This window comes from Balearica regulorum, chromosome 1 (genome assembly GCF_011004875.1).
Source record: "Balearica regulorum gibbericeps isolate bBalReg1 chromosome 1, bBalReg1.pri, whole genome shotgun sequence".
Classification (NCBI taxonomy): domain Eukaryota; kingdom Metazoa; phylum Chordata; class Aves; order Gruiformes; family Gruidae; genus Balearica; species Balearica regulorum.
Window position 1 is genome coordinate 16,460,148 of NC_046184.1, and position 26,813 is coordinate 16,486,960.

Below are 26,813 nucleotides of genomic sequence, written 5' to 3' on the forward strand. Positions count from 1 at the left end.
GGTACAATTTCAAATATTTTTCTGAAGTAAGGTAGTTGAAATGAGAGTTTAAATTTGGTTAATCAAACACTAGAAAGAGTAGCAGTCAGGAATAAATTGTTATGCAATATATAGTCAACAGTTCAGGACCCTTTTATGATACCTCACAATTAAAAGAAAGGTGCTGTTGGTTACAGTTACTCACTAATAGCCAGATTTTGCTATTATTGCTATTATTATTATTATTAATCACACAGTGTAATGCCTTATATTGAGACCTGTATTACCCAACTTCAGCAGATAAAAAGTTAGGCATCCGGTCTAAGCTAGTCCTCCAGACCTCTCTACAATCAAAAGGGAGAGGAAAACAGGTTCAAGAGGTAACTAGTCTTATAAAACAGACAAATGAATAGCATGAACCATCCTCTGAAATTGCCTGTCTCACTCTACTGCCTACAGCAGAAGCTTGGACAGCTGGATTAACTTTAACTACCTAAAGCCAAGTCTAATCCTTAGTTTGTAAATATGGCTGATTCCAAAGGCTGTTAAAATCAATGGAAACATACCTATTCTAATAATAAATTGTGCTAATATTGTATGTGAGTTCAAATAAAACTAGCAGAATCTCTCCCTTAAGTTCTCTCTTGAATTTCAACATGATATCAAGAATCTCAGCACCATGAGAAAAGTCCTCTGTACCTGGATTTGGTCTCTGCACAGCAGAATAACAGAAATGTCAGAGATTATTTACTGTTTTCAAAAGTACTAACCAGTACTAAACAAAGCGAGTCAGAATGTCACCAAATTTATACTTCAGTAAGAAAAAATAAGCTCTTATTTTACTTAACTACTTAACAGTAAGTATTTGTGTCTATGCTAATAACAAGTTGGCAGAATTAATCAGTCATGTTCTTCACGGCCTTGCAATTTGGAGAATCCTTTCTACCTGGGTAAAAAGGTGCAAAACAGTACTCTTATTATTTTGTATCCAAGTGCAAATGACAAGTGACTTTATGGAGTAAAGCAGAGAGAAAAATCAGGCCTGACATGTACAGTCACACACTTTCTACCACAGTTCCATGTTTTAAAAGCTTAGACAAAGTAGGAAAGTAAAACACACAATACCTGACATCAGGAGTAGATTTAATGCTTTCAGTCCTATTACTGAGAGATTCATATTTCCTTTGTGGATTGTAAGCATTTTAAGAATCTGCCTAAAAATTAAAAACCAAAACAAACAAACAAACAAAAAACCAGGAAAAAACAGTTATGGCTAAAGAAATATTAACATACACAAAATTTTATCAAATGTTTACTTTAAAAACAAAAACACTTACAGAAATTAGCAAAAGCTTAAAAAGCTCCTGATTATTTTTTAAAAAACCCTTTTATTTCAGTTTATGTTTTTTTGAAGTTAGTAATAATGTTGGCATTTTAACTATTTTCATACTTTGTCAAAATAATGATGTATAATTTATCAATTTTACTTTATTTTTTAATTATATAAATATTAATTCTACAGGGGACAGTGCAAGACAAAGTGATCCAGATGGATGTACATTGTGTTTGAGGCACAGTATGGCACTGTTTGTTGCAAGAGTTAAGTTACAGATCAAGGGTTTGCTGGAAGAGAGGCAGCAGTTTCCCAGCTACAGAACTTGAACAGCAACTTGAAGAGCTCCAGAAGAACTCTAAGTTTCCACCATAAAACATTTATGTGATGCTGGACAAATCACTAAAAAGAAACATGTCATAGACTACCAGTTGTATACTCCTTACCTTCTGGGCAGCCCAACTTGAGAACCAAGGATATTAACCTCTGAAATGCTGCATTAGAGTCAACCAAAGTTGAATATTTAAACAGAGAGAGTGCCAAACTGCTAAGTACTCTGAAAAATCCAGTGCATGTATCAAACTGGGCACCCAAAAATCAGTTGATACTTTTAACATATTTTGCTCAAACTACCATCTGTAAATCAGTGACGACAAATCCATAACATGTTCTCAATAAACAACATTTTAAAAGCTCTAGACAATACTGATGAGCACTAAGAAAAGCTGAGGAGAAAATGAATAGGCCAGTTTTCTCATAAAGTATCACTAATATACAGTAAATAAGGTGGTGGGCCACACATCGAATGATGCTGATGACACAAAATAAACAAGCATTGATTTTGCATTGAATGAAGCATATCTTAAAAGGGGGAGGAAACCCCAGATTATGTAATTAAAAACTAAATAAAAATGGATAGGCTTACACAAAAAAGCCTCAAGAAACCTTCATTTTTTTATTTTCATGATTTTGGAGAGCTTGACTCTACAATCTTAATAATCTTCAAATGTGAGTCTTTGTATATAATATCTAATAGAAATTGATTGCTTAATAGTTTGTGACACTTTAATAGATATTCCTGATCTGTCTTGAAAAACAAAAAGCAGCATTTAAAGTTTCATCCAAATTTCATTCACAAGCTCTACCAATGATGTTTGTGTTGCTAAAGTCTAACTTTATAAGTTAGAATGAATGTATGACTGGTTTATTTCTTCTCCCTTCATAGTATGGTGTTGCTAGTTTCTCTCCTCTGCTGTAGCACTAGTGTCATAGCTATAATGATCAAAGTAGACTTAAGAGGCAAAGTCTGATGAGAGATAGAGTATCCTTCACCCTTTGCAAGATAGGGAATTATGACAGTATCAGTCCAATAAAAGATTTATTGTTTGTTCATTTAAACCATACCTTGCTTACATCCTTACACTCTGAGAAAACCGCTGCTGAAATCTAGGGTTAGTCAGAATACAGTGTGGGATGATCTTAAGAATGGAAAATAAAATCCAGTTAAATGCAGGCTTTTTTTTCTTAAACTGAGATTAGATACCTCACTGAAATTTCTGTATGCACACTTTGGACTTACAACTCTACAGACAAGGATAGATGGTGGTATTTGGGTTTTCAGTCCTGATGCAAATTCTTGCAACATCATACAATCCCCATGTATGGACTATGTAGTAGGGTGATGAATCGAGGCAAACAAAGAGCCACTCTAACCAAGCTGGTAGAGTAGATAAGCTTTAAATAACCTTTAAATTTAAGTAACCTTTAAATCTGCTTTAACCTCCTGATCAAAGCGTTCTAATCTGAAACATTGCTAATGTATTTTATTGCGTGGCTACAGGTACCATGCATACATGGGTAGAAACTGTACATGGGGTGCAGACTGCTTCACTTCTTTGCTCCATAAGTAACAGTGGCTTAGACCTTCTTACTCCTTACACTCTGCATGGATGGAAAAACCCCACTGAGTTATCAAACACTCTGAAGCCATTAAACGTCTCTCCCATGTCTACCAATGACTCATGATTTCTTCTGTGAGGAAGGACATCTGCTTTGGGAAGAGGGTATTATATAGAGGGTGATCTGTTTCAGGCAAGCACTGAGATATAAAGACATTACCTGACTCATTATACTGCAGGGTAAAATAATCACACACTAAAGCATGTCTAATACAAGGAGAAAATTCATAGAATCATGGAATCATCACAAAATAGTTTGGGTTGGAAGGGACCTCAAAGATCATCTAGTTCCAACCCCCCTGCCATGGGCAGGGACACCCTCCACTAGACCACGTTGCCCAAAGCCCCATCCAACCTGGCCTTGAACACTTCCAGGGAAGGGGCATCCACAGCTTCTCTGGGCAACCTGTTCCAGTGCCTCACCACCCTCACAGGGAAGAATTTCTTCCTAATATCTAATCTCAATCTACCCTCCTTCAGCTCAAGGCCATTATCCCTTGTCCTATCACTCCATGCCCTTACAAACAGTCCCTCTCCAGCTTTCCTGCAGGTCTGTTCAGGTACTGGAAGGCTGCAATAAGGTCTCCCGGGAGCCTTCTCTTCTGCAGGCTGAACAACCCCAACTCTCTCAGCCTGTCCTCATAGCAGAGGTGCTCCAGCCCTCTGAGTATCTTCATGGCCCTCCTCTGGACTCTCTCCAACAACTCCATGTCCTTCTTGTACTGGGGGCTCCAGAGCTGGATGCAGTACTCCAGGTGGGGGTCTCATGAGAGTGGGGCAGAGTGGGGAGTAGAGGGTCAGAATCCCGTCCCTCAACCTGCTGGTCATGCTTCTTTTGTTGCAGCCCAGGACATAGCTGGCTTTCTGGGCTGCAAGCACGCATTGCCGGCTCATGTTAAGCTTCTTGTCCACCAACACCCCAAACTCCTTCTCCTCACGGCTGCTCTCAACCCATTCTCTGCCCAGCCTGTAGTTGTGCTTGGGATTGCCCTGACCCACATGCAGGACCTTGCACTTGGCCTTGTTAAACTTCATGCGGTTCGCACGGGCCCACCTCTCAAGCCTGTCCAGGTCCCTCTGGATGGCATCCCTTCCCTCCAGTGTGTCGACCACACCACACAGTTTGGTGTTGTCAGCAAACCTGCTGAGAGTGCATTCAATCCCTCTGTCCATGTCGCTGACAAAGATGTTAAACAGCGCCAGTCCCAGTACCAACCCCTGAGGGACACCATTCGTCACTGGTTTCCACTTGGATATTAAGCCATTGACCACAACTCTTTGAGTGCGACCATCCAGCCAATTCCTTATCCACTGAGCAGTCCATCCGTCAAACCCATGTCTCTCCAATTTAGAGACAAGGATGTCATGTGGGACAGTGTGAAATGCTTTGCACAAGTCCAGGTAGATGACATCAGTTGCTCTTCCCTCATCCACCAACGCTGTAACCCTGCATCTATCTTCCCGTTTCAAGTATAATCAAGAGTGAGGATGTAAAATATTCTGAACCTCATCTACTAAATGAGAGTTTAATGTAAGAGATTACAAAACATCTCATGAAGTCTCTTTGAGCTTGTAGAAAAGATACAAATACATTGAAGGAATTTCTTTCCTTTCTGCTCACAGTGACAGTGCCTATTTAATTATTTATCACACTGTCAAGAACACCTAAATCAATACCAAACTACTGTTTGTAAACATGAATGTAATGTGGTCAAGTTGGCTCACGGTTGAGAGATAAGAAACAAATTCTTTTTTGAGCTTAATATTTCTTTTTTCCTAAAATAGTTACACACAAAAAAGTGAAAATCTCTTGGAAAAAAAAGACCTTTTCTTTCTACCATAACTGCCTTCCTGCCTTGCTGCAAACAGCACATAGTCAATATGGTGTTGATGAACTGCAGTACAAGTCCAATCTACCTACAAGGACCCTGAGATATAATTTAGATGGCTTGCTCTGCCTTTGGCACTGACAGAAATGTCTGAGCCCACTCTCCCACTAACAAGTTTCTCCACAGCAATGAAAACTGTCAAGATGTCAGGCAGGGATACACAGTTGGCTATAATATTGGTACTGGGAAGGAATTGTGTACAGCAATGTTATCATCAGACCTTTAGTAAAGTTTGAGTTTGTAAAGGATGCTTTGTTCAACTGCTCACACTGTGTGGCCTCTGAGGTGGCTATGGGAAAGATCAGCCCAAAAAGAATAATTTCTTCTCAGACTCAAGAATGAACAGCAACATCTCTAGCTCTCAGAATAAGTCTCAGTCAATTAACAAGACTTTAAGTTGCCAAAGAAACTGTAATTAGCTTGTGCAGCTTCTGCTCAGTTATTCCTTGCTTGTGTAAAGCAATCAAAATCACTTTATCTTTCTAACAAAAATTGGCAGCACTTCTTTCAAGGGAGTTTATTCCCCTACTGACCATTTACTCTAGCCACTGTAAAACAAACAAACACGCACAAAACCAAACTGCATCTTCACGCAAATGATCTTACAGCAGCAACCTTTCTAAGGAAGGGTATGGTGAAGACTATAAAGGCAGAGGCAGATTCACTAGGGCAGTTGCAAGGCTGAAGCTTCTTGCTGTCATCAGCCCTGAATGAGGCAATCTATCCAACTGCGAGAACACCAAACCAAGTCCTTCTCCCCTGTTTGTATTATAACTACATCTACAACTACATTTATGGTAAGGAACAACTACATAGCTAACCTATGTGGGTTTTCATCCCATCTAACCACAGACATCCAGAAAACAGTTTCTCAGGCTCCCTCAATGGCTAATGGATGGACATGAGCAAGTCCAAACCACAGGATAACTCCACGATAACTTAGCAAAAAGATGGAATGAACCATCCTCTCTGAAAGTAGCTGCGTCCACTGACTTCACAGGTAGTTGAAGTGATCAGTTTACTGAATTTTTAGACAACTAAGATTAGATGTGACAAATACCCCTCCTCTCGATTTGCACTACTTTAGGCTTATGGATATAATTCATCATATCTGGAAAGAATACACACACACAACTATCCAGGTAACACTGCATCTGTTTATTACAATAGAAGACCTTGATAATCACAGAATCCCAGCATCGTTGAAACTGGCAGGGACCTCTGGAGGGCTCCTATTTCAACTCCCCTCCTCAAAGCAGGGTCAAGTACAGCTGATTGCTCAGGGCCATGTCCAGTCAGGTTCTGAATATCTCTAAGGCTTAAGACTTCACAACCTCTCTGGGCAACTTGTTCCAGTATTTGATCAACCTCACAACAAGAACAACAACAACAGTTTGCTTGGGTTTTTTTAACATTTAAGTGGAATTTCCTATATTTCAATTTGTGCCTATTGCTTCTCATCCTGTCACTGGGTGCCACAGAGAAGAGCCTGAAGAAACCCACAAAAATCTTCAACCACTTAGAAGCTGATGTAATAACTTTATATAAATATATTTCATTACATATATATGCTGCCATGATAACCAAGCATTCCAGAAGACTCTTTGCATACAAAATACTTACTGGTGAACACCCAGTACTTCCCAGTCCTTCCCGACATCCTTAGGAGCTATGTTCTGTAGAGTACTTGGACAAATTTCTATTAATTTGCAGAGAAGTGACCAACCCATCTGTAAAACAAAAACACAGCTATTTTAGAACAGATACTCGGTTTGGAACTTCAATGTTGTCTTCTAATATTCTTGGCTTTTGGAAGACAGATGTTCTGAAAAGTTATTTAGCTAAATCAATAAGAGAAAAATTAACGCAAGACAAATGACATAAAAAGTTAAAAGATGGAGGTAGAACAGATATGCTAATCATTTGGATTGCATTGCTTGTAGGAAGACATGACTCTCAATGTGCTTCAGCACTGCTTGAGGATAAAAGACACACAGTTAGATACTGACAGAAAAATATGGTGTAATCCATAGTACGTTATCACGGGCTGGGGAAGACCACTGCACTATTAGAGGTAATCCAGCTTTATTGAAGAATGGGTATTTCCATAAGAATTTGCCATTTAATTGCAAATTATAAGGAGAAACGTTAGGTTTTTAAGGGTGTCCAATGATTTAAATGGGGATGAGAGACCTAAACAATACTATATATTTCATATTCTTGCCATCAATCCTCAATACTGTGTGCCTTCAAAACATAATGGAGGCAGTGAAAGTTTTGAGATCATAAGAAATGAAAGATGAACTAAAACGAATATACTTGTTCTTAATAACTACCTACTCTATCATATGCAAATTCTTCGACTATCAAACATGTCTAAATAATGCCAAAACCACAAAATGTTCCTCTTTAGTCTTCCGTATTGGAGAAATCTGCTCTCTTAAGAATGCCTGCAGGCTGATAGGATTGAATGGGCTTTAGTGAGGATGGAGTAGGCAAAATCTGTACAAAGGATGAACTGATGAGCAAGAAAACACCACTGTATTGAAAGAGAAGTGAACTGAGAAATGTCAAAAGTCAAGATGAAGCAGATTTTGCAAAAAGGAATTAAAACAAGGCATAAAAGTTTCCTTGGCCATATAGATAAAAAGAAAAAAACCAACATGGAAGTAGGCCTCTGTGCTTTAAGAATAGGGTCAAATCAGAAGATAATCTAAGTATGGCTCAAAAAACTATATGCATACTGGATCAGTTTTTGGCAGCAGAGTTACGTAAAGCAAAGGGGTCCAGACAGGACAGGCAACAACAGGAATGGAAAGTTTAGCTGTTCATGATCTCTAACCCTGCAGTCTGCAAGACTAGAGACATGAAATTGCAAGTCTAGTAGTGTACAGACACCCATAGGAACAGCACAGGCTTGAATCTCGACAGCTTTTACGACAGCTTTGGTGAGTACGAAAAAGGTGATGTAGCTCCCTGGGAACTGGAGTTCTGCTTTCATCCTTCACATACTTGGTTATGTGGGCTATGTTCGCACTATTTGCAGAGCCAAATGTTTTAAGCCAATTACAACCTTAATGTCTGCAGACTGAGCTTGGCCACAAGCCGTTTTCCATGCTCTTCTCTTGCTTGGATAGCAAGCTGGCTTGCTCTACATGAGACTGCAAACCAACTACTTATGGGCATTCAGGAAGATTAGTCTGGTCTGTGTAACTGAGTCCTGACTAAGCACAGGTGCAAAGAATAGTCTTAGCAACCATCAGTCCTCCCCAAGATGAAGATATTTAATTACCTACTTTTCCATATTCCAAGCAAAACAGAGTTTATCAGTGACAGTCAATCAGGTACAAAATTCAAATCTGCATGGCAAAGACATTGTGGAGGTGACAATTAATTGTGTATTGCTTAGAAAAGATTTTATTTTAAAAGTCTCACCTCATGCCATCCTAACTGTTCTTGTAAAATTTAGAAGCTGATGAAAATTAGCTTAATGACTTTAGAAAATTCCTTTTTGGATTAAAACTGTTTCTTATGAAATTTATATTTGCATTAAACATTTTTATTTGGATTGTTGTGACTCCAAGTATTAACAAACACTTGTAAGAACTCTGGCTCCAGAGAAGACCAATGAAAACATCTGGCCTGCTGACATGTGGTCTGTTTTACAATATTAAAATATTAAAATCACAACCTGAGATAACAGAAAGCTTATTATCTGTTTAATAATTACGTAAGAAAGTAAGGATCTTTTAAATAATAGAAATCCTAAAGGTTACAGGGAAAGAAAAAAACCTCCAGTAAACAAAGATGTTCTTATAAACACTTAAACAGGTCCCTATACACAGCAACAGTTGGTGGCAGCACTGAAACTCTGTTATTTTTAAATCAGACCCTTTTCATTTCTAGCATGCAATGAATTTATATTACATTAGGTCACACCTTCTACGTGAGACAATAAAGCTCTGCCGACTGCTCTCTACTCAAGTGTAAACATATTTTGTTCTAGAGTTTCTAAGCTGCTCCAATCATTGACAGAGTAACTGCAGAAAGAAACTACCATACTTAAAGATGCCTACTTAAAGACATCTATGTTACTTTAAGGCACTATTGACTTTCCAGCTCAGTACCCTCCTACTTCTAAAGAAGCTTGCAGAGTTTATACCTGTAGTCCGACAGGCATTGGTACTTGCAATATTGATCTATTAAGCAAACTTACTCTGTACAAGCCCATGGAACAGCAGCCCAACATGATGCTTTGTAACCAGTTAAGGAGAAGAGGGAAAGAAAATCCTCAGTTCAGATATGCCTCTTACTGTGTTTATTCTCTTATGTAAATCAATTTTATTACAATGCTAAAAGCAAAAGAGGTTGTTTAATCCATTTATTAAATGAAAATTTGTTAGTAAAGAGACTGTGCTGAAATCACGACTACATTACTTCATTACTGCTATAAAGTGAGAATTGTGTTTTCACAAAGACTGTAAACTAATCACAGTGAACGAAGCAAGAAGACAGAGCTCTACTAACATATTGTGGATGTTTGTAAATATCATAACTGAATGTGAAGGAAGAACTGCCTAAGACATTTTATGAGGAACAGGATTTGAGCTTTGCACTGGCTATGAATTTCACACTTTAACACAACGTAGTAATGCAAAGGAGCTCCAAAACTTCTAAACTGAAACGGTGCATGACTGCAAATGTAGGCAGAGAGAAGATTAAAACTAATTTTAAAATTCTATATGAAATCAGGGAGGCTTAACATGGTTAAAATGAAAATTAAACAATCACTATCTTCCTTATGCACTTCTGAGAGTCTTGTGCTGTCACTTCAGACCTACTTCTGGTTGTGGTTAGATTTCTTATTTTTTACTTCCTAGTCTAAACTTCTGGGCAGTGGTTTTGTAAATTGTTATACACATAACATGCTTTACGCTGAAAATAACTGCTGATTCATCCTCCTTTATTTCTTAATGACCTGACAACTGAATAGTAAAATAAGTTAAACTTCAGACTCTGCAGAAATATTTAGTCTTCAAAGGAAATCTGAGATCACTGTTATTCCACATTAATAACTCCACATGCCCAATTTCATATTCTAATCTGAACTGACCTCTAGCAAAGGTCTACTAGAGAAAAAAAAACCCTTAAAATATACCATTATTTAAGAGGCATTTGCGATACAATTTATGTTTTGCCTTCTAGCTGAACTGAAAAAAGGATGCCAAAAATATTGTAACCATACAAATGGGCTTAATAAATAAATAAATAAATCAAGTTGCACAGAATCTTATAAACATCCTTTAAGCATAACACAGTCAGAAATTTAATATATGCCTGCCAGGAAGGAGCTGTTTCATATGACAAGTCTGGCAGCTGTACCACAAGTACAGCATCAAATTGTTCACGTGCCACACCTAAATGGCCCATCTAAATGGGCCAATGTAAAGCTACAGGAGCAGCCAAGCAGAGTCTTACATTGCAGAACCTCCTCTTAGCTAAAAGATTTCCCCTCCCCCTTTAAAAAACTGGGCTAGTACAACTCTCTAGGATAGGGCTATATATGTAAGAATTCATATTATAAAATCCTGCTTTTCAGAAGTTCGTCTAACCAGGGAAAAATTCAATATTGACATGTTGAAAATATATTACATAAAATTATTGGTAATTTAGAAGCCTTTGTCATATAGTATTCACATTGCTTGATTTTTACTTTCTACTTCACCTTCTTTTGCCGTTTAAATAGAGATGCAACAAGTGGGATCTGCGAAAAGCTGGAATACTTGTCCATTTAAAAGCAAGCGGATACAGCGCCCTTTTACAGATCAACAGTACTTCATAAAGTGGACCAGCAGAGAGCAAGTTAAACAGAAATAAACAAGCCGAGCGGTAATTTTTATTCCGGCAAAGGACTGCGATGCTCGGCTCATCCTACGGAGGGAAGCCGGAGCGGCGGGAACCCGGCCCCGGCCCCTGCCCGCAACCGGCCCCTCAGCGCCGCGCCGCCCTTACCTGCTGCACGCCCGCCGCTCCCGGGTACAGGTCCACCACCAGCAGCAAGGGCACATGGACGTTTTTGCCGCTGAAGAGCCGGGGAGCTGTGGGGGGACAGAGACAGGCCGCGTTAGCGACCCGCGGCGGGCGGGGAAGGGCAGGGCAGGGCTGGGCAGGGCGGCCGGGCCGCCCGCGCCTTACCGCTTTGCCGGGCCGCCAGCTCCAGCAGGTCGCTCAGGGTCTGCACCAGCGTCTCCAGCCGCTTCCTCTCCTGGACGTTTTGGAGCCGGACGATCAGCTTCCTCAGTGCTTGTTCCTCCCCCGCCGCCGCCTCCCCCTCCTCAGGGCCGGCGCTGGCCATGGCCGATCCGCTGCCCTCCGCCGCGGCCGCCTCACCCCATCCGCCGGTCACCGCGGCCCGCGGGGACGACGGCTGGGCGGCGCGGGCCCGTCCCGCCGCGCTGCGCTGCCACAGCCGCCCGGCTCGCTCGCAGTGCCGCCCGGCCGGCCAGCGTCACCCGGCTCGTTCGAGCCGCCCTTCCCGCTGCCTCCTGCCCCTCCCGACGCGCCGCTCCGGGGCCACGGCCGTGGCGACGGATCGGCCCTCGCGGGCAGGCAGCCCTCCCCTCCCCATTGCCCCTAGGGGGCGCCCACGTCACTCGCTAAAGGGCCCGGCGGAGGGGCCAGGCACGCTGGCAGCTCTCCCGTTTCCGGTGATTGACAACACAGCTGCCCAATAGTTTGCAGAGCTGGAGCCTAGGTTCCTCCCCATCGTGGCTCTTTCACCCTATAAAGTGGTCCGGAGGGGGCACTGCCGCCTGAGGTGAGCGTGGTGGGGTATGGCGGTGGAGGGGGAGTGGCTGCCTTTTCGGGGTTATTGAGGAAAAACCCATACATATAGAGTGCCTTACTGGGTAGGGGAGGAAAGGGCAAGCAGCTGTAGCCAATGTGTAGCTTCCTGAGCAGGTGAGGTGCCTCCTTGCCTCGTGGTATTTGGGGTTATCAACCTTTTCCCATGTGGTGGGGCTGGGGAAGATGGAGGGGGAGCTGCTGTGTAGCAGCTGAGGTGAAGCTGTAGCTTGTGTTGCCCGAGGGAGGCATGTGCTCTGTGCTCCTGAGTGCTTTGGCCCTGTGGGTTCAGGTCTGTGGGTCTGTTTAAAACAAACCATTGTTGTACTTAGAAGTCAAATTTCCTTCTGAGCATTGCAGTGAGAGATTGCTGTTTGGACATGAGAAGGTTCTCTTGCTGTGTACATGCATTGCTTCATTTGTGGGTGATGCAATTTTCCTGGGGTCTGGCAGTATTTCTGGTACCTCTGCTGCCATCCCAAGATAGGGATGTGTAGTGGGTGACTAGTAATCTCTTTTTAAATAATTCTTGATCAGAAAGGTAGTGTCAGTAGAATGTTACATAAAGAACTTGTATATATTTCTTAAATATAGAAATATTAATTAAGGGACTAAAGTCTTCAGTTGAACTGGACTTTTCTTAGACAAATATGTTTTTGGAGGATCATGGTGGGAGTATAGATTTACTTGAAGCTGTTGTTTAGATTGCAATGTTTGGTTGATAAAGATGCATAATGTTAATTACATAGCTGACTTACAGGTCACTAGTTTATTTCTCAAAATAAGCTTTAAGAAACAGTGTTTAGTAATGCCTCTGAAGCCATGTGGTCCTGATAAACTGTCTCTGGACTGTTGGTGTATTGATCTTAAAGCTTGTATGTTGCTCTTGTGATCATTCAGTGTTTCTTAGGCTTTTGTGCACAAAGAAACTATTGTCTTGGCATCCCAATTACTGCCTGTTAACTAGTACTGCACTTGTTAAATAGTGAGCTAGTTTCTCCCTCTCTGAAGTACTGGAAAACAATATGAATGCGATATAGCTTTATGAAATAGTGACTCATACTTTGAGATGTGTGGAATGCATTACATCTGGACTGAAACAAAAATTAGTTGAATTAAATGGATTAGTTTCACTTGAAAGATTGTTTTCCTTTCTGCAGAAGCAGTAATTCAAGCACAAACAAAAAACCAAAGATTTATTTTTTAGATTTAAAACCTTATTGCTGACTTCCTGCAGTTTTGACAAGATTCTTTATCTTGCAAATGGAATGAATGCAAATACAGTCTTTCAGGTTATATCAGGAATCAGCTTTCTCCAGTATCTGCAAAGCTGTAGCTGTTACTAGACTTCAGCAAAATATTTTTAAAGGTCAATCTTCGTAGTTTATACAGATTGGAAATGCCAGTTGTAAGTTACAACTAGTGATATTGATAGTAATATTAATACAGCTTTCAAATCCTGATCTTAAACTGAATTTGTGGCTATTTTCTGCATTTAGCAGAGCAGCTGTACTGAGTATGGGTTATGTATTAGTTTCAGTGAATGTAAGTGGGGAAAAGTTGTGGATTTCTTTAAGGAAAATTGGGGACCAGGCCTTTCTCCTGAAATATGTTGAGTTCTCTAACTGTGCTGGATGAAGACCAATTGAGACTATGTGTATATGATAGTTTCTTTTGCTGCTTTTAGAGCCTCTTCTGTGTGTGTGCTTTTCTGGTCAACTCTGTCCCAAACAATTGTCAGCTGCTTAGCAAACTTAAGGCCAGGGTATTAGATAGGTAAGTGGAAAGAGAAAGCAAAGATTAGAGCTAAAATGTAACCTTAATTTATACTCTAAAAGATTTCTTTTCAGTCTCTTAAGAGATCTCAACTGCAATTTCTTCAGCATGTCCTAGTTAGGCATCAAGGGCTTCAGTTGTCACTTCACCTCCCTTGTTGCTCCTTAAATTTCAGATGACTTTCACTTCCAAGCATTTGTGTTCCCTTGAGGTTTCCTTTTCATGGTTTTTGTGACATCTGCCAGATTTTGTAGCAGCTGATTCTTTCTTGAGGCTGGGTGCTTTGGGTGTAAAAGAGTTATTTCCCCTTTTTATTTTTAATGAGTTCAGTAGCAACTACCCAGTTCGGACTGTTAAGTATTTATCCTCTGAGATGGGACTACTAATGCTCATTAAATAATATATAATCTCTGTGTGACCATCTAGATGGATATAAAGACATAACATGCTAACATAGCAGAGACTAATAAATTGTTCTGTCTGGTAATGTATAATGACAGATGTCTACCTCCAGCTTTTGTATTCCTGTATCACAACTGGAAAATTGCATGACATCAGAGATCCCTGGAGTTATGACGTAATTGTTCAAATGAGCTGGGTCCTTTCTGCTTGGTGGTGGCATTATTAATGGGATTCCTACTGGTTTAGGCCACCCTGCTTTTTCTTTCCTGCTGTATCTTATGAACACCTTGAGGTAACGTGGAGCTGTGTGGAATATTAAACATCATTTGAAGACTGAGATTTGGCTTGTAGAGAGAATAAAGAACAAGTGAATGTTTGGGTTTCACCTTGATCATTGTCATTTTAACACATATACATTAGGAAGTCTTACTTATTTGTCACCTAATTTCAGTGAAAGTAGCAGCCTGACCACACTGAGTATTTTTCTTGGAATGAGGCTGCTATTTAACACACTTTGTTAAAGCTGGGTTTTAATGTTCAGAACATCGTTAGGATTCACTGGCTTATTGTAGTGATTGTATGAATGTTGATGTCTGACCACATCTACTTGGTAGAATCACTTCTGCATTATGCCTGGTTTCATCACATATGTATGTAGTGGACTTTCGGCAGCATTATGCAATATAAAAAGTGAGGAGTCAAATCTATATTTACTACTTCAAGATTCCTCAGTTGTTCAACTCTTTTTGGCTGGTAGTCAGTACCAAGATGGTATCTTATCTTTTGTTTTTCACATGGATAACAGATGTCCCTGTATGAGCTTTGACAGTACTGTAAACAAAAACCCATGATCATTGTATTGGGTTTGTGTGGCAAGGTTTTGGTAGTGGAGGGACTACAGGGGTGACTTCTGCAAGAAGCTGCTAGAAGCTTCCCCCCATGTCCAACAGAGCCAATGCCAGCCGGCTCCAAGATGGACCCACTGCTGGCCAAGGCCGAGCCCATCAGCAATGGTGATAGTGCCTCTGGGATAAGAGTTGAGAAGGGGAAAAAAATACTGCTGGGGAACAACAGCCAGAGAGAGGAGTGAGATGCGAGAGGAACAACTCTGCAGACACCAAGGTCAGTGCAGAAGGAGGGGGAGGAGATGCTCTGGGTGCCAGAGCAGAGATTCCTCTGCAGCCTGTGGTGAAGACCATGGTGAAGCAGGGTGTCCCCCTGCAGCCCATGGAGGAAGGATGATAGGGTGTTGAGATCCCACCTGGAAGGTGGGAGGACCCCATGCCAGAGCAGGTGGATACATGCTAAGGAGGCTGTGACCCTGTGGGAAGTGCGTGCTGGAGCAAGCTCCTGGCAGGACTTGTGACCCTGTGGGGGACCCACGCTGGAGCAGTCTGTTCCTGAAGGGCTGCACCCCATGGAAGGGACCCACGCTGGAACAGTTGGTGAACTGCAGCCTGTAGGAAGGACTCACGTTGGAGAAGTTGGTGGAGGATTGTCTCCCATGAGGGACCCCACCCTGGAGCAGGGGCAGAGTGTGAAGAGTCCTCCCTCTGAGGAGGAAGGAGTGGCAGAGACAAGGTGTGATGATGTGGTGGTGTGCTCCTCCCCCTCCCTTAAGCCATAACTACCTGTGGGGGTCATGATGGCTGCATCTAGCTTATGCTGTACTTTGGGGGATGGATGGCAACATGGTAGCCAAGGGCTGTCTGGAACAGTGACCCAGATGTCTTGCTGGTATGCAAATATGACTAAGTCAATCATCATGCTCTACACATAGTGGACAGCCCAGAGCCCATTGAGATGTCCTGCACATCAATGGGCTGCATGCTGGGATCTCTCCTTGAAGTAGGGACACCTCTCAGTGTTACTTCTTGAGGTTGAGAGATTCCTTGCTGCAGCAGATCCTTGGTAAGTGACTAATAACATGGTAAACTTTGAAATCCTGTCTAAGTGATATAAAGGATTGATTGCACATCTATAATCCTTTAGGCTTAAACAATTGATCAAGTCTGGGACTAGGTTTGGATCCAGCTGCACCTAGACTCCTCTCTGGGAAGGAGCTTAGAAGGCACGGTGGTCCTTTCTGAACCTCATGAGTCAACAGGAAGGTCTCCCTGACAGTTTTGTCTGGCCCTGTCCTCTATGCAGTAAATCAAGTGTACTCTGCCATAGAATCTTGTTCAACCACTGTTGCATTTATTGAACTTTTACTCACTGCTTTATATCAATAAAGTATATTGTTGCTTTTCTCTTATGAGTGAAGTGCATGACTCCCGCCACAACAAATTGGTGTAGTCAGCAGGATGCTAAATCACTCTCTGTGGCAGATGACCTGACCACAAGCCCCATTCCACATCCCTCTGCACTTGTGTGTGTGTGTGGGGGGGGAGAGGTAGAGAAATAGGGAGTGAAGTCGAGCCCAGGAAGAAGGGAGGAGTGGGGGGAAGATGTTTTAAGATTTAGTTTTTTCTCATTACTCGATTTGAATGGCAATAAGTTAATTTCCCCAAGTCAAGTTTGTTTTGCCTGTGATGGTAATTGGTGAGTGATCTCTCCCTGTCCTTATCTCGACCCGTGAGCCTTTCATTATATTTTTCTCTCCCTTGTCCAGCTGGAGAGGGGAGTAATGGAGCAGCTTTGGTGGACACATGGCCTCCAGCCAGGGTCAACCCACCACAATCTTTTTGGTGCCTGCCACATTAGTCTTGCCTGAAACCACAGATGTCTGAAGTCTTCAGTGTGTATTTTCTACTTACCTTTATAGTAAATGTTGGGTAGTTGCAGTCTCCCTGCGTGTTCTGTCCTGTTGTGTACAGCTGGCACACTGTCCCAGATCATTTACAGCTCCTTGAGTAAATAATTTGTAGCAATTGTAGGTTCCTGATGTTGTTTGACCTCCCAAGTCACCATTATGCATGATGGAGCCCTGCTTTCCTGGAGATGGCTGAACACCTGCCTGCCCTTGGGAAGTGGGGAATGAATTCCTTGTCTTGCTTTGCTCGCATGCATGGCTTTTGCTTTACCTATTAAACTGTCTTTATCTCAACCCATGGGTTTTCTCACTTTTACTCTTCAGATTCTTTGACTCATCCTGTTGGGGGGAGTGAGTGAGTGGCTGTGTGGTGCTTAGTTGCTGGCTGGGGTTAAACCATGACAGGCCACCTCATCTTTAACTGGTTTAAACCATTTGTTCTCTTTCTCTCTGTTGGGGCTCAGTGTGTTTCTTCCACTTCTGCCCTTTATCAGCCATAGTTGCTTGTTATGCACGTTTTGAAAAAAGCGTGTTCCCACAGCACATGCCCAGGTCTCTTGGCTGTGTGGTGTATGTAGTTCTTAGCATTGTATCTTCCTCTCCCTGCAAATCGTCTGAGTAACCATTTGCCTTAAGCTGAATAGCTGTTAACAGACATCTCTGGCAGACTTGATGGATGGTTCTTTAGCCAGTTGTTACTGGTAGGGTCTTCAAGTGCTTTACAGCCTTAGCTTTCAAAGTGTTTCATCTGTTAAACTCCTTCTAGAAATTTGGAAATATAACTTGGCTGGATGTCTTCTGTTACATCGTTTGCTTGATCCCATTAGTGCCTATGGTAGCTACCACTCTTAGGGTGGTTGTTTTGGTAACTTTTGTGTCTTCACTAACTCCAGTGACTATCTGTAATCTGTCAGTCTTTCTCTGCATCTCTCCACAGCTATTTCTCAGGACGGTGGTACCCTGTGTGTATGAAATTCTGTGTAATCTGCATACCTGTAGATTCATAGTGAATTTACAAGCTGGGAAACTCCTAAGTTGCAGTCCTTTGTGCTGCTGTTAAAGTAAGCTGCTTTCTGTAAAGGTCAGAAAGTATAACCATCTTTTGACAGCACTTTTAATGTTAATATTCAGAGTTTGAAGGTATAGACCTTACATCTGTTAGTTATACAAGCCTTGGGATTGTGAAGAGGTATAAAATCGTGATCTTTTGAAGAGGCTTTAACAGAGCTTTTCTGATACTAGAAAGCTGAGATTCCAGTTCTGTCAGTAGTTCTGGCTTAGCAGTTGCTACTTACGGATTGATTTTTAATTATATTTTTTAAAGTTGCCTGGATGCTTATACTATGTTGGACACCATCCAAGGACTGCAGTTATTGACTGTGTGGGCATTATGGCTGGATTTGATGGAAGACTTTATGACATTTCTCCCTCTGGGTTTGTGAACCAGTATTTACACAGGACACGTCCATCAAAGATGTTCCTCATTTCTGTTCTCATGAGTTGCTTCTCAAGACTAGGCTGCCAGCAAATGCTCGGCTTATGGATCTGTTTTGTCCATGGAGGAATTCTCTGCTGATGGCCTCTAACTGGCAGTAATGAGTCTGTGGTGATGTTGGTTGTTCTTTAATTAAAATCCAATCTTAATAGTAATTGACTCAATCAGTTCCCTCAATTCCAGATGACAAGTAACAGTTTTGTCTGCATGCAGGATTAGTTCAATTAGTTGGCAACCAGCCTCTTTTGCCGAAGAACCCAGAGGAAGTAAAACAGAGTTGATGCCTTCACCAAATTGATGAACACTACCTGTAGGGGGTTGTGCTGCTTTTTGGCATGTGTGTTGGGTTTGTGTGGCAAGGTTTTGGTAGTGGGCGGGGGGGGCTACAGGGGTGGCTTCTGTGAGAAGCTGCTAGAAGCTTCCCCTGTGTCTGATACAGCCAATGCCAGCCGGCTCCAAGACGGACCCGCCGCTGGCCAAGGCCAAGCCAATCAGCGCCTCTGTGACAACATATTTAAGAAGGGAAAAAACCAGTTAGGGAGTGCTTTTGCAGCTGGAGAGAGGAGTGAGAAGATGTAAGAAGCTCTGCAGACACCAAGGTCAGTGCAGAAGGAGGGGGAGGAGCTGCTCCAGGTGCCGGAGCAGACATCCCCCTGCAGCCCATGGTGAAGACCATGGTGAAGCAGGCTGTCCACCTGCAGCCCATGGAGGAAGCATGATGGGGTGTAGCAATTCCACCTGCAGCCCATGGAGGACCCCACGCTGGAGCAGGTGGAGACACCTGAAGGAGGCTGTGACCCCGTGGGAAGCCCACGCTGGGGCAAGCTCCTGGCAGGACCTGTGGACCCGTGGAGAGAGGAGCCCACGCCAGAGCAGGTTTGCTGGCAGGACTTGTGACCCTGTGGGGGACCCACGCTGGAGCAGTCTGTTCCTGAAGGTCTGCACCCCGTGGGAGAGACTCACGTTGGAGGAGTTTGTCCTGTGAGAGGGACTCCATGCTGGAGCAGGGGAACGATGAGAGGAGTCCTCCCCCTGAAGATGAAGAAGCGGCAGAAACACCGTGTGATGAACTGACTGTAACCGCCATTCCCCGTCCCCCTGTGCTGCTGAGGGGGGGAGGAGGTTGAAGCTGGGAGTGAAGTTGAGCTCTGGAAGATGGGAGGGGTGGGGGGAGGTGTTTTAAGATTTGGTTTTATTTCTCATTGCTCTACTCTGTTTTGCTTGGTAATAAATTAGATGAATTCCCTCTCTAAGTTCGGTCTGTTTTGCTCGTGACGATAATCAGTGAGTGATCTCTCCCTGTCCTTATCTTGACCCATAAGCTTTTCATTTTACTTTTTCTCTCCTGTCTAGTGAATGAGGGGAGTGATAGAGCGGCTCTGGCAGGCACCTGGCCCTCAGCCAGGGTCAACCCACCACAGTGTTTTTTGGTGCCCAATGTGGGGTGCCAAAAAGGACTGATGTGGTTTAGCCCCAGCAGCTGAGTGCCAAGCCCTGCTCACTCACCCCTCCCCTGGCCAGCTTGGCTCACCTGTCCTGGCTCCTTGTGAAATTATCCTTGCCAGAACCAGGACATTATCCACCCCTTATTCCATACCATCTATGTCATGCCCAGATTATTTTACAGATCTCATTAGCCCATAGAGTAAGGCAATGTGGTTTAGCTGGGGCTAAACCATGTCAGCATGTTGAATTACAAATTGATGTGCTTTTCAATTTTTGGAGTGGTCAGCTGCAGTTATGTAGCCTCTTTGACTTTTGTTAGTGTTCTTACCCAAAGTAAGGTACACGGATTGTACCAGTCAGGTACAATCTATGTTCAGTTGAGCTTTATTGATCAGTTGAGCTCATTGATGAAGAAGGGAAAAAGATATAGTACTTGAGGGAAAGACGGTCAGGTATGCATGTACGTATGTGGTCTCTCTTATACCAGCCTGAGGAGCTTGGCTGGCTGGGCCAAAGGATCCTTGGTGAGTTGGGGCTTCCTGAAGGTGTCTTGCAGTTTTGACTCAATGTGCAATAAGACAAATTCCTCTGGCCTCTGCCTTTTTGTAGCTTCTGGGGTTGCCAGGCTAAGTCCCTCCTGAAAGGTGACTGGGTTATCAGGTCAAGTTCTGAGGGACAGCTGTATTCATACCACATGCCATGCTCAGCAAATCTGTCTCAGGCTGTGGGACTGCATTTCCCAACTGGTGTGTTTGAACCCCACTCTTTCTACTCTGACTCACCCCAGCTTTCATTGTGGCTGGTGACCTCCTCCTGTCTTTTTGGACTGATTGCCTCTGGGAGTCTGGAACTCTTTAGGGATGGGAGTAATCACATTGGTAATGCATCTGGTGAGAGCTTGTTCAGCTGGAATTCAGGTGTCTGTCAGGCAGATTCCTCTTGGGAATGCGTGGATGTGGCTGAAAGGCTAATCCAGAATTTGAAGTGGGGCTGTGTAACAGGATGCCTAAGGTACAGCTGGCTAGATGCTGAAAAGACCTCAACCACTGCAGATGTAAATGCTTCTAATTATAACAAAGAACCTGAGAAATATCTGTTGTCTCTTCTTTGGATGGGTAATTTCCTGTAAGAAGCAAGTAGTCATTTCCCTATTTTTGTAGATGAAGCCAGAACCGAAACAGTTCGGGAAGCCTGGATTGGTGGAGATATTTTTTGTGTGTGTGAGCTTGAATTTAATTTTTCTTGTAAAATAGGCTGTCATGGACCTAACTGTTAACGTTGGGGCCATACCCCTGGACTGCTTAAGTTTAAGATGTTACATGTATAACGTGAAGTACTACTCTGGTTTCTGTTTCTTCCTCATTCTGTGTGACAGGAAAGGTTTGCCCCTGAGCGCTCAGCCACTAAGCCAGGCTCAAGATGTGTCAGCCCACTTCTGGTAAGTTTTGTCCCTCTGCAGGGCCTGCCCTATGTTCCTCTGGTCCTGTTCTTTGGCCGTGACTCCAACCTGTATGCCATGCCAGGTCTTACCTGCACCTTCCGGGAGCCTGCTGTACTTCTTCCTCAGCCAGTGCAGCTTGTAATACTTAGCAGTGAAGAGTTTCTGTCCCCTCGGTTGAACAGAGAGGCACCATGTACACATCTAAAGTAGCTGATTTTAGCCATCCTTTATATGTATTTGACTTGGTGGCCCCTCTCCTTGTTTCTAGCCCTCCTTGCTCTTTAGAGAGGACTGTGGGGAATGGGAGTACCAGGAAGTATTATTTGTACTTGGTGTAATGTTTCTGCCATTGTGTGTATGGTGGTGGTTGCAACTTCTTGACTTTGTCATGTAGCTTCCCAGAAGCTATGGGCTTGTGTAGGCAGAGCATCGTATAACCTGTACACTGTGCATTGGTTTTCATTGTAGCCTGACTAGTCATTGCACCTCATTGCAACTGCTCAAAGACCTTGTGATTTCCTGGATATTATTTCATAGGTGTCAGCAGAAGCAAAGATAACAGCTTTGTATCCTAAGTCTTGAAAGATGGAGTTGATAATTGAATGAATTTGAGAGGCATCTTGCAGAAACTATAAATGGGAGGGTCAGTAGAGGGCATACCAGGAAAACATGACATCCAAAGCAGACTAAAAGAAAATTGCCTCACTAAGGCCACATAACTATTTCCCTAAAATGGGAATTGTCTGTCTGGTTTGGAATATAATAGTACTTTTCCACCATCAGGCTGATGTTAAAAGCTTGTAGAAGTAGTACCACCAATACAGTAGATGAACTCTGGACAAAGACCAGCAAAGCTAGCTTTCACTTGAGTGTAAAATCAGACTTAAGTATAGACTTAGTCTAATCTAAAACATCCTTTTTCTTGAATAAATGTTTAGTGCACTCTGATACTTTACTATACAGCTAGGCACTCCTGTAGTTGAAGTGCTTTGCTGCTTGATGCTTTAGGATTGTGTTACAGTTTGTGTGATATAGTTGGTGTGAGGCTTACTAGCTTCAAGCAATTATCCCAGTGGTTTTTGTTACTCTTAGCACTTATGCTTTGGTGTGACCTGAATTTTGTGCAGAGTATTTAAAAAAAAAAAACCAACAAATTTTCTCTGAAAAACAACTAACTGGCTTTGGACTGTGACACTGAAATCACCTTCAAGAATATTCTAATTTGTACATCAGTTATGAATTGGCAGAGGTCTATATGGGTCACTTGCTACAGAGCAATGTGAAGTTATGGTTCCTGCAGATGATTTCTGGTTGCTGTTTCATCTGGATTGTCACTGATGTTTTGCAGTTGTGTGGCAAAACTGTGGTGCCTAGCCACAGTGATGTGTCAGGAAGGTGTGGTGAGACTTGAGGCAGTCCAAGATCCCTTTGGAGGTCTGGAGCAAGCCGTAGCGTGGCTGCACCTCTGATGTGGTTGCATGCAAAGTGCTTGTCAGGGCTGTGACCTGTGTGCATAATCTTATCCTCAGAGCTGTTTCCTTTCAGTGAGGGCTGATAAAAGTGCCCTAAGTAGGCACTCTGCGAAACTTCTATGCACTTTGCAGTGATCTGGTAGAGATAACCAAGAAATTGGAGGTGAGGCTCCCTGAAGTGGACAACATATTCCTAAGGGCAGTCTGATACCTGAATAATAATGTAAACATCTAAATTGAAGCTAAAATGGTGGCCAGAATCTTCAGTGTATTTTGTTCACTGAGTCACTGTGGCCTGGGGTGTGGCTTAGGCACTGATGGCAGCAGTGTCATAACCAGTAACATAGCATCTGCCTTAGCAAAGCAGCAAGGAATCTTCTTACCATGATGGTATGTTTATTGGACTCATACTTTTGGGCAATCTTGTCACAGAGCAGTCAAAGTGTAGAGCAAAAAAACCTCCATGAGTGCTAGCAAAGATGAAGATACACAAAGACTTTTGCAATCAATCTTGAATCTACTAAGCAAAAATATATCTATTACTTCAGATTGTAATAGTATCCACTGTTACCTGATTCAGAACATCAAACAATTATTTTCTTTGGATAAGTTTCTGTAACTCAGTACTTACCCATACAGTGACTCAGAAGTCCTCTGAGTCTTTCTGATCTCTTGTCACTTTTTCCAACAGTGTGGCCTGTGCCGTTTCCACACAACAGCTCCTGCAGGACACTCTCCTATTTCTCTGCGTGTGACCTATTTTCATTTGCTTAAGCACAGCCATTACTATAGCCCTACACTGAAAGGCAGGATATGTGACATGAATGAAAAGGAAATGACTTCACCATATCCTGGTGGGGCTATAGGACTCATTGCCTTACAGTGCAAATGTGTAGCAGAGTTAAAGGAGCACAGGATATTCCTCAGAATTCCCAGAGCTAAAGTAGTTAAGCTTCTTTTGGAGTCCAAAGATTTGTGGAATAAATCTTAAGTCTCACTCAAGGCTTTTTGCTCTTTTCTCTGAAGCATTTCTTGTTGGCTACAGGCTGTAACTCCAGATCAGCCGGTCTTCTGATCTAATGTAACTATTTCCATAGCCTCATCATCCAGTGTATAATGAATGTTGTTATGCTTTCTTGGAATTAGTGTAATATTATGCATGAATGAAGGATGCATTGAACCATATAGAAGCTTCCTAAGTCAATACGATGATTTGAGTCTACTGTAATTGAATTTTGTTTTAACTCCATGTAGTAGTTGATTGGGATAGGAATTCAGAAACACGTAAAAAAAATTCATCGGTGCTGCCTGCACATGAGAGCATGGGGTGAAGCGAGGCAATATATGGACTGTGGGATGAGGGAGTGCAGATCATGAGACTCTCTGATTTCTGGTCTGAACTGTGCCTCCTTACTGTCCTCGCATGTAGGTGCTGACAGGAGCAATGGGCTCTGCTCAGCATATTCATAAAAAACAGCCTAATAGTCGTGCAAACAAGTTCATAGAATTGACCTTGACCACTGTTTTACCTTGGCTTAGCATTTTCAGGAGAGTTGTGTATGATCTTGGTCCTTTGCTGTCAGACCTAGAGGGAACTGGTGGTGGTAATAGTTCCCATGTTTTCCTATTGTATTCCTCTTTGGGAGAGGAGAGGTAGCATTGACTAAACTGTCTGCATGAACTAACCTCTACACTTACGGTAGCAGAGTAGCTGGAAATCTTCAATAACCTGCCTATATTGTGACTTGACCTGTATAAAGCTGATTCATATGATATGGACTTGGTCTAGCAGTTTTGGTTCTGACTGTACCTATGCAAGTGGGAGTCTCAAGAAATTTTAATCTAAGTGGTACTGTGTCTTACTTCCTTTTCTTCTATAGAAGATTGCCATGATGAACTGCTCTTAAGCCTTCTGGAAGCTGTGCTATTTTATTCCCAGTGACCTCTCCCATTTCACCAAGCAGAGCCTTACTGCCAATTCCATTCTTCCTTGAGCTCTGATTTTCTTTCATTTTACCTTTTCCGAAGAGGCAATAACTTTAACTGTCTGTAACGTTTCTTATGAGGCTGATACCTGGGTTGAACTACTGAGCATTGTTTTAAAAATCTTACTGGAGATTACCACTAGGTGTCCACTGAGCTTTATATATACACTTAACATTCATGAGGAATTTTTCCTAGACTAATCTTGGTTTTCCTCCTGAGAATGATGCATATACCAGGCTGGTAGACCCAACCAAAGCAGTCAATGGTTTCAATCTCATTCTCAGCTGGTGGCTTGCTTGTGTCACCGAAATTCGGGAATGAAAAAAAACTCCTTAACACCAATTTAGCATGAAGAAGCAGGCATTTCCTTTATTGCAGTGCCGGGTGTCAGGAGGATAGTTCCTCTAATCAGGCACACCTAATGCTGGTTCTCTTGTCATATTTATACACAAATGTTACAAAGATTACAAAGTGGTAGACTCTCTGTTACAATAATTGGTTCATATTTCTTTGCCTAGTATGCAAACTAGAACACATGATCAGTTTCTTTTTCTGCCTCTATCTTTTGAGTAGGTGGTATAATTTGGGTAGGGGGCCTATGGGTTGGTGGTCGTGGGGACCCTGGCCCAAGTTAGCTTTCCCCTAGTTTCTCAATACTTTGGTCCTGGTAATTGTTCACTATATGCCTCAGGAAGATAAGGATGCTGCTGGAGGCAATTAATGTCCTCCCTTTCTGAAAAGTACTTACATAAGGGCATTGAAGTGTCTTGTAGCTCCTCCTTTTTCTCATGATGTGTAGCAGGTGCTCATTCTAAGAATTGTTAGCCTTCTACCTAAAGTAACAATGAATAGTTTCTTATGACGTACAAGTAGGCTTTCCTTTCAGGCCTATCTTTTTGGCTACACTTGTACTAAAGAAAATTCCTATTATATACTGTTTGTGAGCAACACAATTGGTTGAAGCATGGCAAAATGCCCTCTTCAGAAAGATTCTGGGGGTTATAGGTTAGGAATAATTACCCTGAAGTCTCAAATGGCAAAATGCAGCCCCAAAACCTCAAGTCCTAGTTTGTGATGTCCAGAAGCAAAGATTTAAAAGCATATAATGCCAAAAAGCTATTGTCTGCATAATATGACTAATTTGATATTTTTACTCCTGCTCCTTACAAATGTGGCTAAATGAGCTATTCTTCATTTTCTGCTGATTGCATATACCTGTTCTCCCATACCTATTTCTCCTCTGCCTTTAACATCTGGAATAGAAATTGTGATGTTTGCTTGGATCCTCTTATGCGGTTATCTTATACTTCACTGTATGAAGTAGTTCTCTCAGTTTGTGTTACAGCTAGGTCTATGAACACATAGAAACTTACTGAGCATGTCTATGTAAGTGGAATCTCTTTTCAGCATTTGGCCACCAATGCGGTCAAGGACTAGGAGGACCTGCTCGGTGAGGACAGGCTGAAGGAATGTTGTCAGCCCAGAGAAGACAGCTGTGGGGAGACGTAACAGCCAGTACTTTCGAGGAGATGGAGCCAGGCTCTTTGGTGGTGCATGGTGGGAGGACGAAGGATAACGGGCATAAATTGAAATGAGAAGTTCAGACTGGATATAAGGAAAAACTGTTTCATCAGGAGACAGGTCAAGCAGCACGGCATCAGGTTGCCTGGAGCGGTTGTTAGGTCTGCATCTTTGGATGCTTTGAAAACTTGACTGGATAAAGCCCTGACCAACCTGGCCTAACCTCAGAGCTGACTGCTTGGAGCAGGAGCTTGGTCTGTAGACTTAGACATACCTTCCAATCTGAGTTATGCTATGATGCTATGTTTTCCCTTCTGTTCAGTGGCAGACCATAGATGATAAGCTGTTGCTTTGTTGAAGTTGGAAGTCTTAATTAAATGTGCTGAGATTCCAGACATCTGTCAGTGTGGTTATGTTAGATGGCACAGAGCTTCTGAACAGCTAATAGAATATTTAATCATAGGCAGTTTTGCTTTTCTCATGAATAAATGGTAGTAAAACCTACAACGCATGTGAC

The 26,813-nt window shown here is 42.4% G+C and overlaps 1 protein-coding gene and 1 long non-coding RNA gene across 2 annotated transcripts in view; both read right to left on the minus strand.

Annotated features, from left to right (window-relative positions):
* LRRK2 (leucine rich repeat kinase 2) overlaps positions 1-11,766 on the minus strand; it is a 74,102-nt gene extending 62,336 nt beyond the window's left edge. The window contains exons 1-4 of the mRNA XM_075742033.1: positions 11,355-11,766; positions 11,172-11,257; positions 6,783-6,889; positions 1,105-1,193 (exon numbers count right to left, since the gene is read on the minus strand). Of these exons, the coding sequence (XP_075598148.1) occupies positions 1,105-1,193; positions 6,783-6,889; positions 11,172-11,257; positions 11,355-11,514 (442 nt within the window). The 5' untranslated portion in view covers positions 11,515-11,766. The remainder of the gene's footprint in view (positions 1-1,104; positions 1,194-6,782; positions 6,890-11,171; positions 11,258-11,354) is intronic.
* A 7,536-nt stretch (positions 11,767-19,302) lies between these two features.
* LOC142599909 (uncharacterized) overlaps positions 19,303-26,813 on the minus strand; it is a 139,944-nt gene continuing 132,433 nt past the window's right edge. Inside the window, exon 3 of the long non-coding RNA XR_012833362.1 lies at positions 19,303-19,345. This is a non-coding gene — a long non-coding RNA (uncharacterized LOC142599909). The remainder of the gene's footprint in view (positions 19,346-26,813) is intronic.